General features: G+C 41.7%; 1 protein-coding gene across 1 annotated transcript in view; it reads right to left on the bottom strand.

The window, feature by feature from the left end:
* Positions 1–4095, bottom strand: part of UBE3C (ubiquitin protein ligase E3C) — a 72631-nt gene extending 68536 nt beyond the window's left edge. The window contains exon 1 of the mRNA XM_017819398.1: positions 3930–4095. Within this exon, the coding sequence (XP_017674887.1) occupies positions 3930–3995 (66 nt within the window). The 5' untranslated portion in view covers positions 3996–4095. The remainder of the gene's footprint in view (positions 1–3929) is intronic.
* Between the last annotated feature and the right edge of the window lie 12575 nt (positions 4096–16670).

Here is a 16670-nt window from a genome sequence, read left to right as displayed (position 1 = left end):
GTTTTTTTTAAAATCACCTCATAATATACTATAATTTAAAAATCCTCTATTTTAAACAGTCTTGGAATTTATAAAAGCATGGTTTGGATATCTCAAGTGATACCATAAATTTTTCTTATTAATATTCTTTAAACCATTTTTTCTGTTAAAGACTTACAAGATGTCATTAAATACATTTCACAACGTAACCGAATGATGTGGAATTACGGAGCCTCTTGAACATCCCTTGGGGGTTCCCCTGCATGGATCCACTAAAGGATTGCTACCTTAATGCCAAAAAAATTAATAAAGGAACACTAGGCCTGACTGTACCAAATCAATTGGTTAAACCAATTTTGCACTATGACAACAAAAGTCCAAGTTCATGCTAAAACCAGTGAAACCTGCCAGCTGCCACCAGAAGGCACAGTGACACCCCCCCTTGCAGAAACATGTTCTCTACACCGGACACAAAGGATGGGCCGGGAACCACCCAGGTGAAGCACCATCTGTTCCAGTCCCCTGCACAGTTGGGTTGTGTTTGTGCAATGTGAACTGCACCCCAAGCCAACTCTTCAGGCACAGCTCCCTATTTCCTGCCTAACACACCACAGACACTCAGCAGCCACAGCCTCTCAGGCAACAACTACTGTCCTGTACAAAAGGTCCATGAGTAACTCAAGACATTCCCATATTGAACTCCAATAATAGTATTCACTCTTGGGAACTACTTGACTTCAGAAGTAAAACCATATGTTTTGCCAGTTACAATGGACCTAAGTCTGAAATTATCTTTTGAAAAGCCTCATAAAGCAGAGAACTGTGTTTTGAAGGTGACAATAAGCCACCCCAAAAATGAAAGTTAATAAATAATAAAAGAACCACTAACATTAACTTATCACATCGTAAATAAAACACTGTATCTACACCCTCAAATATACATACAACAGTTCAAACAGTCCAAATGAATCAGCAGATTCTTGAAAATAGGTATGGAGGGAAATGTCCAAACGCTGGCAATAACACCTATATTTTTACATTTATGTACAATGCAATACGGCGGATTAGTGGGATTTGGGGAGGCCATGTTACTGAGAACGCAGCTGCGATGGGCAGGGCACGTCTCCAGGATGAAGGACCACCGCCTCCCTAAGATCCTGCTCTATAGTGAACTTGCCTCTGGCTGCCGCATGAGAGGAGCCCCGAAGAGAAGATACAAGGACTCCCTGAAACAACATCTCAGCTTTGGCCATATTGATCACCACAACTGGTCTACTCTGGCCTCAAATCGGGAGACCTGGAGACACACCATCTATAATGCAGCTGTCTCCTTCGAGAACACACGCAGGGTCACTCTCAAAGAAAAAAGGCAGCACAGAAAGAACCGTGTATTGCAGAATATACCATCTAAGGAGTCTTTCTGCTGTACCTTTTGCAATCGGATTTGTCTGTCACGTATTGGCCTCATAAGCCACCAGCGTGCCTGTAGCAAATGTGGACAGAGCCTTCCCAAATCTTCGTTCGCGAAGCCCAGCCATGATAATACTGACAGAACTCACTGACATCAGCCCCTTCTGAGGCCTAAGGAAATGCTACAGACACACTTGCGGTGTCAGCCAGGTGTCAACACGTGTGAGCCGTGACCAACACAGTTACTTTTTGCAGCTGCAGTTACACCAGCAAAGCCACACTTTTAATGGGTCAGTTTTTCTGATCATTGGTTTGGTGTCATATTCACATCACACTCCACTGGCTCCTCAAAGGGGCGTCGCTGCTTCGTGCTGGGACGGGTTTGCTGATGTAGCTGTACCGGTGCAACAACAATTTGGGAAACTTCCCCAAACTGGGCAGAGGGTTTTTCTCAGCATTAAGCAGCCTGCGTACAGATGGCACCACTATTTCCAAGTTGTGCTTTATTCTACCAAAGGAACCACAGTAGGCAGCACTAAGTATCCAGTCGACCGTCAAAAGCACGGCAGAGGTGCAGCGCTGGAACTATTCACTGTATCTTTCTAAAATTATACCCCATTTGGGAGGGGGCAAGTGCACTTGTCAAAGATCTGGGGTTTTTTAGCATGTGCACAAAAAGCTGAAGGGAAACATTTTACAATTTGGCCTTCTGTAAAAATGAAGCCTATAGTTATGAGAAACATGATCACAGGGAGCCTATGATGTGAAATAACGAGAAACTCATGGAACCCACATAAACACTTCCCACACCAATCTCTGTTGCAGGATGTTTTAATAAAATTGCAGGTAAACTGCATTTTAGAAATAATTTTTAGTACTGTTTAGATACATTATTTCACTACTACTGTACACAGTTTCTGAAAATAACCGGCTATTTCAAGGGCACAATGTCCTTACAGCCATGATGCCCAAAGCTGTGTGTGACTGATTTGCATTGATGCAGCACAAGCACTTCAGTGAAGCAATGTAAAATCATGAAGTCTGTGGACCAGTCAGTATCAATCTGATCATGGAATACAATCTCTGTATTGCAGATAAAGGTTATGCATCAATTTCAGTTTCCAATCCTTTACCTTTTAATATTTGCCCTTGGAAATTTATACCTCTATAACATTAATCAATTTGTCCCATACAATTAAAATAGGCTTAATTCTGATGAATTTTCATAGTTAAAAAGTGTAAAAGATGATGTTATGACAGCTGTTTACTTCAGGAAGAAACACTATGAGCAAGTCAAAAGTTGTAAAGTACCTAAAGTGTACAGCTGAGGACCAGGGTGTGTTCTGCCAATTCCTACTTCAGCTGGGGAATATTTATGGCATTTTGACTCATGTAGTGCCACTGTATGTAGCCTAATGAACAGAAATGTCATGAGATAAAGAGAAGATGAATCAGAGGAAAAGCTGCACAATTTAAATACAATTTTGTTACACATTCTTTTTGTGTTAAGACAATATACCAAAATGCAAACTTCACTGTGATTTTAATATCACACAATGTAGTATTTTAGCCCGCTTCCTAACTGTACTGCCAAAAGTTTCCAAGAACCAAACTCACTTATAGTGCACAATAACGAAAATTTAAGATTTATTTTTACTCCATTAAAATTCAAAAATACTAACGAAAACACTCATTTACCTTTCCACGCAGTCATCTCCAATGACAACATGGGGATCTTTATTTTCACACTGAATTAAAGTGACCCCTAGAGATCAGGACACTTCTAAAAACACTGGGTCCTTTCTCCCGTTCCTCGGTCCTGTGCCCTTCAGTGCTTGACTAAACATCTGACTACCCTGTCCAATCAGCAAGACCTAAATAAACCATCCCGCTCCTTTTCCATCAATAAATACCAGGAGATCCAATAGTCTGGTACAGCTGACAATTAACTGCTACTCACCCTGCACACGACAAACTGACTGAACGTAAACTTGACGGAGACCAACCCGGCAGCCCTGGCTCACGTGGATGAACCTCCCCCAGCAATTCCAGTGACTCTGGGGTTGTGTGAGGCTGTGTGTGTGTGTGTGTGTCTGTCCCACATCGCTCCAGCCAGGCGGGTGAGCGCCAGACATTCCCTCTGGAGGGAAATGACAGGAGTCCTTGCCCCCGGAAGACCTGGAGACCGGCTGCTCGGGAGGTGCCACCGGCCACGACACCCCACATCGATCGCCCTGCTGGGGGGACGAGCCAAGGAGACATTTCCTCGCTTCCCACAATTCTCACCACACTATAAGCCTGCGATGGTGTGTGCGTGTGGCCTGATTATACCAAAAAAAAAAAAAAAATAGTAACACAGAGCCGGGGAGATCGGAGATAAACATATCATCAGGAGGGAAGGGTTTTTTTTCCCCCCTCTATTAAACCTTAGTCATCGCCGCTCCCGTTCCTGAAGGCCCGACGGTAAAAACACCGATAACACAGGGCGGGGGGCGAGGGAACCGACACAGACACAGAGACGGGCGGGCGCCTCTCCTTACCTTCCTACTCGCTCCTCCGAGGGACACCTTGGGCCTTGTTTTGAAATCCCCTTCAAAGCTGAACATGTTTACAGCTTATCCCATGGGGAGCGGGGCCCGGCCGGCCGGCAGGGCCGAGCGGAGGGGCCGCACGAACCCCCCGGGCTGGCGCCCCGCGGCCCGCCCGCCCGCCCGCCCCCACGGGGCTGCTCCCCCGTCCCCCGCCTTCCCCCCTTCCCCGCGGCCTTCGTTATCCCGGTCGCCCCCTTCCTGACCGGCGGCGGCGGCTGAGCGTAGTGGGAGGAGGGAGCGGGAGGAGGAGGGAGCGGAGGAGGGGGCACTGGGAGCGCTCCCGCCGGCCGTGCAGAGAAGATGGCGGCCGCCCGCCGCCCGCCGGGCGCGCTCCCGACACACGGCCGCGCCCGCCGCCCCGCCCCCGGCCCGCTCGGCCCTCGGCGGGGTCCGGGGTGTCCCGGCTGCGGGTGTTCCACCGAAACTTCCACGTTCCTGCTTTCCAGAGGAGCTTTGTGCGGGTGTGCAGGGGCTGTTGGAGCCGGGCTGGGCTGCTGTGCCGCATCTTGCCTGGATGGGCCGTGCTGAGGGCGAGGACTGAGCTGAGAGTCCAGCCCGGCTTTGGCCAGGACTGCCTTCCTCAGCGTCAGTGGGCTGTGATAACGCACTTATTACCCCCCCCCATATATATGTATATAGATATAGATATATAATTTACTTTTTGTAGGGTAAGCATATCACAGAATCACAGAATTAGCTTGGAAAAGACCTCTGAGACCATCGAGTCCAACCTATGACTGAACACCACCGCATCAACTGGACCATGGCACTGAGTACAACATCCAGTCTTTCCTTTAATACTTCCAGGGACAGTGACTCCACCACCTCCCTGGGCAGCCCATTCCAATGTCTAATCACCCCTTCCACGCAGAAATTCCTCCTGACTTCCAACCTGAACATCCCCTGGCACAGCTTGAGACTAAGTCCTCCCAACCTGTCACTGGTTGCCTGAGAGAAGAGACCGACCCCCACCTGGCTACAACCTCCTTCCAGGTAGTTGTGGAGAGTGACAAGGTCACCCCTGAGCCTTCCCTTCTCCAGGAAGAGAGGGACATATGATGGACCTTCCTCATTGCAAAGACTTCATGACCAGTGTGCAGACTGAACTCTTAAACACACCAGTACAGGCTTTTGTGCTTACACAGACAGAAAAAATACACTCAAGAAAGTGCAAGTGGGCTCTGCACAGGATTGGGACCTCAACACCTGATGAACAGTAGAAAGAGAAAAAGGCTATAAAGTAAAAGTAGAAGATCTGAATAGTGAAACCACACCTGAGGCTTCTTTACATTTCTTGGCATGTTCTCCATTTTTCAGTGCAGTGACTACATCCTTCCAAATCCAGAGGTGATACAGACAACAGCAATAACAAAAAGTAGTTACTCAGTCTGCCAAATCCAGCTTTCATTTCCCTCAGTGGAAATTCGACAGAGACCTAACTTGTGAATTCTCACATTGGCGTATCACAACAAACAAATGGCAAGGATCCATGTCAGGAGAGGATGTATGTGCTTTGCAGCTGTTCATACTGAGAGCACAATGGAGTTTAACCAGTGCCAAGATGACTGACAAATAAAATATTTCTTGAGATATCTTTGGATTTGGATGATTCAGAAGAGTTTAAATTTTAAAATTTCAGACTTTTCATAAGGGAACAAGTGCTTAGCAAGAGTAAACATTAGCCCAGCATTTTCCCAGATAACATAGTCTCAGTATAAGCAAGCCAGGCCTCCTTAAATACTGTTTACGAATGCAGATGGAGTATAGGGTATTGTGAAATACAACATCAAATGTTTGTTCGTAGTTTCAACACACTGCATTGCTGATGAAATATCCCACCGCTCTATGTGGCAGCGATAGCAGGCTTTATTCCAAACGTGACAGAATTCTTTTCAGTTGGACTTAAGCCTTGATAAACTTTGTAAGTCTCATACAGAAAAGGACTAGTCGAGGTGTCCCTAGCAGTTAATTCGGTCGTTTTCATTAGCACAGAAGCAACCTGTTAGGTCATGAGTTTGCCAATTTTTGTCAGTAGCAAAGCCAGCTTAGGGATGCAGTCCCTCCTCAGGTAAGAAGCCAAAGAAACATGAAACTGCAGAAAGTGGGGTTTCTATTAGATGGGTTTTGACTAATACACATTTGACATGTTTCAGCTCTAATTTCAGCAGGACACAAGACCCTCTGCTGACCCTGGCTCTTACCCAGCTAATAAACATCTGACAAGTCTTGGTGATTTCTGGAGTCCCTAGCACAGGAAGGACATTGGCCTGTTGGAGCGAGTCGAGAGGAGGCCACCAAGATGATCAGAGGGATGGAACACTTTTCCTACGAGGAAAGGCTGAGAAAATTGGGATTGTTCAGCCTGGAGAAGACAAGGCTTTGGAGTGACCTAATTGTGACCTTCCAGTACCTGAAGACAGCCTACACGAAAGATGGAAACAAACTTTTTGCAAGGGCATGTAGTGACAGGACAAAGGGGGATGGCTTCAAAATAAAAGAGGGTGGGTTTAGTTAAGATATTAGAAAGAAATTCTTTATGGTGACTGTGGTGAGGCACTGGCACAGGTTGCCCAGAGAAGTTGTGGATGCCCCATCCCTGGGAATGTTCTAGGCCAGGTTGGATGCAACTCTGAGCAACCTGATCTAGTGGAAGGTATCCCTGCCTATGGCAGGGAGTTGGAACTAGATCTTTAAGGTGCCTTTCAATCCAAGCCATTCTATGATTCTATGATTTGCATGTGCCCCTGGAGGCCACTCAAGGTGTAGTTTTATTAAATAAACACTTATATAACAGAATAAACTGAGTGTTTGTATCTTGAATACAGTGAATTTGTGGAAACATAAAAGAAATTGTAAATGTGTTTTATTTTACATATACATATTTTTAGGACAAAAGTCAGAAAACTCAATGTCACTTAGTCAAAAAGTCAGAGCAGAGAATGCTTTGATATCCTCAGGGAACAGCAAGAACAGGGTTGCTCCATGAAGGAAGTTGAGTGGATGCCAAGTATGACCCCAGCACAGGCCATGCCCTCCCAGGTCAGAATATAATTCCACCGGATCCAGAGACAGAGGGCAGAGCCCGGCAAGGGTTACACAGGGTCCACTGACAGCCCCAGGCAGGGCGAGGGGATGAGTCCAGAGAGGCCAGACAGTGCTACAATGTAGGTGTACAGTCCATCCAGGAGGCAGGGCTGGAGACAGGTACACCTGAGCTTAGATGGACCCATGAGCAGTGGGCTGAGTGAGTGGGGGTCCCAGCTGAAGTTGTTCAGGGCAATTAAATCCTGTTGGTGCATCCAGGGCCCTGGACAGACATAGGAATCAAGGATCTAGGAATGCTGCTCTTGTATGAATGCCGCTCTTGTATGAATGCCGTGTTAACATCCACTTGCCTCACCTGCTGCAATGAAGTTAGCTCCATGTGCAGTTTCCCATCTTTCTCATCTCCTTATTGCACATTCCACCAGATTTTTTTGTGTTGTCCTAATCATGGTTCTCTGTCCTGTAATTGTACCTTTTTTTGCCTCTACAGGCTGATGTACCCATTGCTCCCAGGTACAGATGGTCTGCAGTAGTCCCATTGTTTATCAGATGCAATCTCTTAAAAAGATGTTGTTACTCAATGTTTTCTTCACTCCCTGAAATTAAGTTTTTCAAGTGTGTGCAAATACCATCTTTTCCTTGTAAATGCACACCACAGAAATTAAAACAGCAACACAAAGATAGTCACAGTTGTCAAAAATATGTGTAGAGTGTCATTCAATCCACATTAGAGAGAAACTTCTGTAGAGTCTCACCAGGACCTGCCTCTAGGTACCAAAAGACAGGAAAAATTTGTGCTGCCTATGTGGCTGTTGTAAGATCTTCTTCCTTTTTCACTTTGAGTGACTCAGAGCAAAGCCATCTTCTAAAAGTCTCTTGTTGACACTTCTAAATGTCTCTTGTAAAGCAGAAGAAAAAGGAATGAAGATTTGGTGGGTAGCAATAATAACAAGAAAAAATAATTCCTTCTCAACACTGACGAAGGTCTTGAGTTGTGCTGGGTGCTAAGGATAACATAACTGAGATGACTTATGAAGTTTTAAAATTATGGAGCTTCTGGTACCGTAATGTAAGTAGGAGCACACTGTCAGGGAGATTTTATCGGTTTTGTGAATATACATTCTACATATTAAAACAAATCAATCACACTTAAATTTTAAAAAGAAAAGACTATTTAAAAGGAAAATAAATATTACTCAGATTATTACACATCCCCTTTGAATGAGCACTAGTTTATATCGACAATCTTTTTTTATTCTCAGACTAATCCCCAAACAATTTAACTTCTGATGCATTGTCCTTCTGGCCTCATTCTGTACACACAGTCCTGATTTAGACAGGGTAAGCAATCAAGACTGTATTTGGCAATTGCTCAGTTCTGTAGGGTATGATGGCCAAATTGTCACCATCTTACCATTACTTTCCATTCCCTATGCAATTATAATAAAGTGTCCTAAACTTTTTTGCTGACTTGCTGAACTCAGATGAAAATCTAAGATGCACTGACAGCACTTCATTATGTGCTACATTATTTCCCAAGATACAGAAAGATTTTTTACAGGAGTGCATAATAAATGAACAGTAAATAAGTTAGAAATACTTTAATTTACAGGAGATGAGGCTTGAGATTAGTCCAAATCCTGTGATAGGCCAATATCTGATTTCTAGTAATGCTTTTACTAAGGTTTGCTATCATATGGACTGACAGTGGGAGGTAATTTTTTTTTTTTAATTTATTTACTCTGGGTAAAACACTGAAAATTAAATCTATTCTATCAGAAAAGATGCTGGCAAGACTTTAATCTAAAAAGCACTTCACTTAAGCACTTCCTTTAGTTAAATCTGAGTGCCAACAGACACTGCCAAGGAATGAAGACATTTTATTTAAAATTACACTGGCAAGAGACCATCAAATTATCCTTAACATTTTCATTAAATTGAGATACAGATATAGTTAGGATAGTAAATCTTTTCAATACAAGGAGTTTATTCCTGAGCCAAGGCCAGATTCAGCAGTAATTGTAGGAACTATTAGGACCTAAAGCCTCATCTACATTACCAAAACAACTGTTCAAGGCTTTAGCCCAGTTTTGAAAAATGGACAGGCTCCATCCTGTACTACAGAGCCAATCACATCAGCAAGCTACAGTAATACATTTGGATTCCAGTCTGGGGCAATCATTCCATGTTTTGTTTGCTTGGTTCAATGAGATTTTGGGGGGTTCCATTAGAAATCTTCAAATATCTACTGGTTGCGTGCCATCCACATTCTTAAGGCTGTAAAACAGTCAAGCAAGTGGTACCTTTCTTGATATGGACACCACATTCCTCTAAAGGAATGTTGAGCTGAGGAGACTGAGGAACCTTGTATGCATAGTTTCTAAGATGAGAACGTTACAGCCCTATGGTGTCAGCTTCTCTGTAGTATCTACACAGCACAATTTCCCCCCTGAGATGCCTATATTTCATTCACATCTTCTGATCGAGCAAGATATTTATTTTTAGTACCCAGTCTTATGAGGAGTGTTGGGGCTAAGGGCTTATTATAGTTTTATAGCTATAATTGCAAGACATTATTATGTTATTTGACAAGTGTTAGTTAACCATAAATCCTATTTTGTTTTCTAGGGTTTAAAAATATAAACATACTACTGCTGCAAAGATGTTCAGCTAAGTAGCAAAGAAAAGATTAGGATGCTCCTTTTCAAGTTTGCCTAAAAAAACCCTGAAGTATCTATTTATTTTAGTAGGAATGGAGCATTCAGGATCCTTAGATGTCTTTGAAATCCCAATTGTAAAGAATTGCCCTCAAGTGAGAACAAATATAACTTCATATTTACCTTGTTATCTTTGGTTCACCTTTAATACACCTGGAAGATTTCCCCATATATAAGCATTATAAAAATGTTATTCCAAGCAAATTCCAACACGTTGATTTTATCCTGACAGAAACGTATGTGCTATGGGCCAGTACACATCCAGCTGTTGTTAAAACATGTTCCATTTCATTTCCTATTTAAATTGCTTGGAGTATTTTCACCCTCCCTTGGTGCCCACGTAAACAAGAACCTTATCAAAGTCAAATCTTTCATGTGGTTTCAGGAAAACCAGACCAGATTATTTCTTTGAATTAGGTCACTTGAAGTTCCTTGTGATCCAGAAAAACACATACACACATGCACACTTACATGGAAGTGTTTTTTTTGCAAGAATTCTCAAAAGAATTTAAAGAGGTCCTTCCTGACAAACTACTCATAATTACAAATGCAAACAGTCTTGAATGGCTGAAGAAGATCCCAGTACACCCCAACCTTTGTTCGTTAAGTATGAACACTCGGGTTATTTGTTGTAAAAGGTTTTGGCTCTTGTAACAGTGAAAAAAATGAATGAAAACACAAGCCAATATCATGCCCACTCGGAAAATAAGTTTTCACTGACCAGTTCATTCGAGATGGGGGTGGCCTTCATCTGGAAACAGATGGAAATTAAAGGCAGCTGGTAAGCTCATATTGTGAGGACTCATTCAAAATGTATTGAAGAGGCACAACTTATGATCTCGTGGAAAATAATTAGAGAAAGCAAGAAAAAAACCACAGAAATCAATTTAGATAACTAAGAGGAAACAATAGTATTCTGATATTTAAAATTAGAGAATTTACTATTATTCTATTTAAAGTTATTCAAATTAATTTTCTGCACGAGTGTTTTAGCTTAGTCCTATATGAGCTGTATAGGTTCCTCTCTAATCTTAGAGTTTGCATGGCTCAGATCCATTCATTTAGCTTTGCCATTGATAAAAATGAACATGGTTACACTGAATTCAGTAGGAGTAAAGACAGTTTATGCTGCCTTAGAATACAGTTCCTGAATTTTACTCCTACCTTACTCATATACTTCTTTTATGACTGAGATCAGTGTAACCTGATTTTAGATGTCTAAATATTAGGCATCTGGTCTAACCTCTTCATCTAGACCTCTCAACACAGAGAGTCACTTCCTTCCTCCTCTGAACTCCTCTCTTGTAACAGGTTCAGGTCACTGGATGTGTTGATTGACTGAAAGTTCATGATGAGAGTAGGCACTTGCCATGTGTGAGGCTGAAGTTAGCTGAGGTGAGTTCACCCTCCATGTGACTCAAGACAAGCCACACAATAAAGAAGAAATTTATCCTTCCTCCTTAAAGAAGCAGCAGTGTTGCCTAAACACTTCTAAACAGACTTTAGCACGTAAAGTGACAAATGAGCAATAAAATTATTCAAGATTGCTATTAGTGTCATAGAAGGATGTTGAGAAAAGTGCCAGAGACTGTTGAATAATTCCTATTTTACTGATTCGAAAGACTGCAGTTAACATCTACTGTAAAAAAAAGACACAGAAATGACATTTGTCTTTTGATCTCTGCCAGTAAATTTGGATTTTCAAAATACTGTTACGAAGAGGTGAAGGTGCCACAGCCAGGATTCAGGAGATGTAGTTTACATGCCCAACCCTTCCACTAACCTTCTGTGTAGTCGTGATGTAGTAAGCTGGCTGGAAAACATCTGTGCACAGAAGGACCTGGGGTCCACCTAGGCAAGAAGCTGAACATGAGTCACCAGTGCACCCCTGCAGCAAAGAAAACCAACTGTGTAGCAGGTTTTATTTACTACAGTGTGGCCAGCAGCTCGATGGAAGTGACTCTTCCCTTTGGCACTTACGGGACAGCATCTGGAGAGCTCTGTACAATTTCGGGCTCCTCAGGGCAAGAAAGACTTTGAAATACTGGAGCAAATCCATCAGAGGATCAACAAGGTGATGAGGGGCTGGACTGTATGATACAAAGAAAGGCTGAAAGAATTGGTTTTGTTTGGCCTTGAGACCAGAAGCTGAAGGAAAGACCTCAGTGCAGTTTATAACCATCTAAGGGACATGTACAGAAAAGGTGGAACCAGACTCCTCTTGAGGCAATGGACACAAGATGCCATAAGGGAAATTAGATTATTTTCTATTAGATATTAGGAAGAAACTTTTTGTGCTGCTAGTGGTCAAGCACTGGAATGGGATGCAGATAGACACCTTGTGGAACCTCCATCCTGGGGGACATTCAAACCCATTCAAACCTGCACTGCACAGTGTGCTGAGCAATCTGTTGCCCTGCCTTGTGCAGAGGGTTTGAAATAAGTCCACAGGTCCCTTCCAATCTCAACTCTTCTCTGATTCTGTGTTTCAGTTTCCCTAACTAATAGTTATGGTGTGGTTGTTTACATCTGACCTGGTTGCCCTGAGTTCCCTTTGACATCACTGCTGTGACTCACTTTACAAGGAGATGCACAGGTCCACAGTCAGTGTTATTGCTCAATTGCTGAGATATATCTGATGACAAAGGGGAGTCTCCTCTAAGCCACAATGACTTAGTCATATCAGTCACACACTCCTTAGCTCCCTTTCACGTTTGTAAAGCAGAGATACTCCTACCTAAATATTTTTTTGAGGAACACTTCTGTTAATGTTTGAGTCTCACTTGGAAACTGTGATGTTGGCTGCTATGTGTGGAAAGAGAAAAAGAAATAAAGGCTTCCAGATGATGACAGCACCGTGGCTCCCTTCTCCCCTAAGCAATGCCAACAATAATTTTAAATCAGCCTTTTATCTTCAAATGTATTTCAGAGCCACTTCAGAGTGAGAAGAGCTTCTTAACATATGAACTTTCAGACGGCTGGGTTGAAGAAAATATGGAGCTTTCCTTTAAACGATTAGAGACCATTTTGCTAATCAATTTTTGTCAGGCGCCTAGAAACATTTTTCATTATCAGATTCCTAATTGTCTTGAACACTATGAACTAATGACCTTTTATCAGTCCAGTTTGGGGCACTCTGATACATCCCTGCTCAAATTAAATAAATCACAAACCTTAATTAACAAAAACTGGCGTGGCCACAAAAGCAATGAATTAGTTTGTACGCTATCTGAGGGATCACAAATGTACAGTAGTTACAATTAATGGATTTAATTTTAAATGCTAGGGCTCCTGCATGAAAGTGCCTGATAAGTCCATCCCGGCATTCTTATTACTCTTTAATTATAATTGATGTACCTGGGAAAGATGTCAGCAGTGTACATTTTAACACAGGTGCTTGTCTCCCTTAAGAACTCACAGTCCTTGCTTGAAATAGTCAATGATACACAACGGGGTTTTGATGAAATCCAAATTTATTAGGGTTATTAAAAGTTATTAATTATTTGGCACTGTAGAGATGTAATCGAGTACTATTTTTTAATAGACAGCTTTATATATTTAAGTTTCAGAATTGAGGTTTATTTTTAGTTTAAAACATTTCTGTACCCCTTGGCCCCGCTCCTGCCATTCCCGTTTCTTGCAGATTTCTCTTTTTTTCCTTCCTTAGGCTGAGCTCTTATCTTCTGAACAGATATTTCCAGCTATTTTCCATGCTTTTTTTCCAGTCTCAAGAGAGGTCTTCACAGCTCCACTGCCACTGTTCCTGTATGAAGCAGCTCCCAGGAGGCTCAACCAGCAATGAACAGTTAGTCAAGTCTAAAAGATAAAGGCAGCTAACCTGAGCAAAAGATAAATCCATCTTCTGTAAAATGACATCAAGTCCAATGCCATTGTTTGAGGTGTCAAGCTTGAACTGAACAAAAGTGGCCTGTTAATTATTTTCCAGAGGTAGTCTTCTGCTTCCCTCCATCCTACATGCAACCCAGTAAGCAGGGGTGACACCAGGCACAGATGAAGTCAACAGCTGCCCAGGGCAGGACAGCAGCTCCGCTGTTGCTTGGAGAACAAGACCAGCAGCTCCTGCCTCTACAGGAAGACACAGGGCATAAAAAGTGGCAACAACAAGGAAGGAGGTAGACGGTCCCAAAAGTAGAAATCATTGCTTCAACCCATCTCTCCCCTCAGGAGCAAAGCCAAGATCTGCATCCCAGTCTTCTTCCCCACTTGGTACTTTTACTTTCTCAAAGTTGACTGGACCACACTCCTGCCCTTCATTCCCAGGGCATTCCTGTCCAATTCACAAAATCTCACTGTGAGACACTACCCTTTCCCTGAAGGATGAGTTTAAAAAAATTATTTGCTCTCCAGTTGACTGGAGACAATTACAGCACAAACCTTATGATAGCTTGTCCTTCTCTTATTGCCTCAACTTCTGGACTTATTAGACTGTAGGAAGACTCCAGCAGTCAGTTAAAGAGGAAAATTAATTCTCTGATTATAGACAGTGGAAATGGCAAGTAAGTGTGGCTCATAAAAAACAAGAGGCAATTAAAATTAATCCCATATGGATTTCATCATTGACTTTACAAAAGGTTTGTCATTGACTTTAATGCAGTCAGAATTTTCTTAATTCCTTTAAAAAATATTTTTAAAGATGTATCATGATTATTGGGGTCTCATTCATAATTTATGAATATTCTTACAGAATTCTGTAACACAGGTATGACCATTTGCTAAATTTTGTGTATTATGCATCTCTGGAACACAAACCCATAATACAAAAACTAAATTAGATGAATTGAGTAATGGATATAACATATACAAAACTGTGTTTTGTATTAATTATATACTCACTTTCATCAGTTCCATTTTCTATGCTTACCAATTAGTCCCTACAGCAACTGGAATCAATAACAGTAATGGATGGCGGAGAATAAAAACAAAATACTTTTAACTGAGAGATCGAAATTTGCCTACAAGCTGTGCTTGCTTTGCACTATCTAGTACCCTAGTCTTAAGCAAATAAATATTTTGGCCAGATAAGAATGTGTGTTTGATCTCTTGTGGAATACAGGACATGGTATTTGGTCCATTTGCCTCTACAGTGATCCTTTGGACCTAGGACTTGAAAAGGCATCGTACATTTTGCATTCTGGTCCCCTGCTATCACAGGCTTCATACATATAATCCTTTGCACAAATTTCTGGAGCTCCATCCTAGGAGCACTTTGGCTGTTTGAAGTAGAAACAGATGGGTTTCCCCCTCAGGAGTTTGGCCAATCCCCATTTGAGTCCATTTATCCTTGTGGCCTCTGTAACATCCTCCAGCAGCAGAATCCTGGTGCTGCATACCTATAAATGCTCTGTGGGTGAAAATGTAACACCCTTTGTTCCAAATTTTTTACTTGAGTATTTATTAGGTGTCCCTCAGTGTTTATGTCTTTTCCATTTTCTTGACTAATCCCATTAGAAGCTGTTGCAGAATCTGGCTGATATGGAGCCTAAAACCATTCTTCTAATTTGCAGCCCAGCTCACTTCATGGCCAGTTTATATCCATTTATTCTTGCAACAGCATTGGTCTCTGTCTTATCTGGTTTGAGTGTTGATAGACAAAATCTTTTTTCTGCCCCATCGAGTTTTGCTAGGTTGAGCAAGCCTTGCTCTGCTGAGTTAGGTGACGTTGCCAGAAACAGGCTGAGTCAACTTATCAACCTCTTGACATTTAAAGGCATCATTCTTAATTTTTTTCTTCTCCTCCTGCTCCTCCTTCTTCTCCTCTCTTGTCCATGTGTATATTACCTGTGGAACTGGTTCTGGCTCTTGTCTGACCTTTCAATTTAGCTGATTAAATCAACAGAAAAATAACCCACAATGAAATTTGGACTCAGTTTTGGATTCCAGCACTTTCAGTTATTCAGTACTTTCTTTCTCATGGATATTCAGATTCATTTCATTATCAACAGTGCTTCTCAAATTTTTATTTTTGTTGAATTCTTCATGTGTGTGTCACAGTCATTGATAGAAACATTGTACAAGACAAGCCCCAGGCTGGGCAGGCACTAGAGAAGATCCCTGGTGACCCCTCAGCTTTGACAATTTCTGGTTGACTGAAGTTTTTCTTCAGTAAATGGGGTTTACAGTAATTTTAAGGAAAATATAATGTCGTAAAGCAGACAGATTATGCCAGACAACTTGACCTTGATTTTTTTTCCTCACCGTCCAAAGTAACATAAAAGCTAAAGAAGAGGAAAAGAAAAAAAAAAAAGAAAAAAAAAAGAGTAAAAATATACAGGTTAAATACAATCAACTACTGTACTCCTCTTGTTATTTTTGTTAGTTTGTGTGAAGATTTTTTAAATTTGATTTATTTCCAGGGTAGGCTATCTTTGAAAGGCTTCCTGGAAAAAGTATATTTTAAAGTTAACTTCAAGTAAATAGAAGGTCATGAATTTGTTCCAAAAGGAGACTAGTCCATGTATCTGATCTCTTTATTGCTTACAAATGTCATCAATAATTTTCAGGTGACTATGCTATTTGTTGTTATTTATTTGGCAGACAAGTAAATCCCCTGATTCCACTTCAATTATTTTTAAATTACAGTGACATGGTATGTTTAACATGGTTGGGAGTCACCAGGTAATATACCACAGATAACCTTCAGATATTAACTGACTACAGAGATAGAACAACAAGATTTTGAATATTAGCTAGTTATTAGCTGTAATTAAGTTATTTTTAGAAGCAGTTCCTGACTCCACCAAACTGACATAATTCCTAGGTAAAGCTCCTGTCCTCAGAAGCCACACAAGCAAATAAAATGCCATGGTATGCAAAAAAATATACAGCCTTTGATACGTATTTGTTGGCTCTGCACTGTCCCCTATGTATCTAGTATGTAAAACTGGAAAGGGAACCAAATTTTACAGAT

The sequence above is a fragment of the Lepidothrix coronata genome, unplaced genomic scaffold, assembly GCF_001604755.1.
Source record: "Lepidothrix coronata isolate B3197 unplaced genomic scaffold, Lepidothrix_coronata-1.0 Scaffold74, whole genome shotgun sequence".
NCBI lineage: Eukaryota > Metazoa > Chordata > Aves > Passeriformes > Pipridae > Lepidothrix > Lepidothrix coronata.
This window is presented reverse-complemented; position numbering and strand designations above follow the sequence as displayed.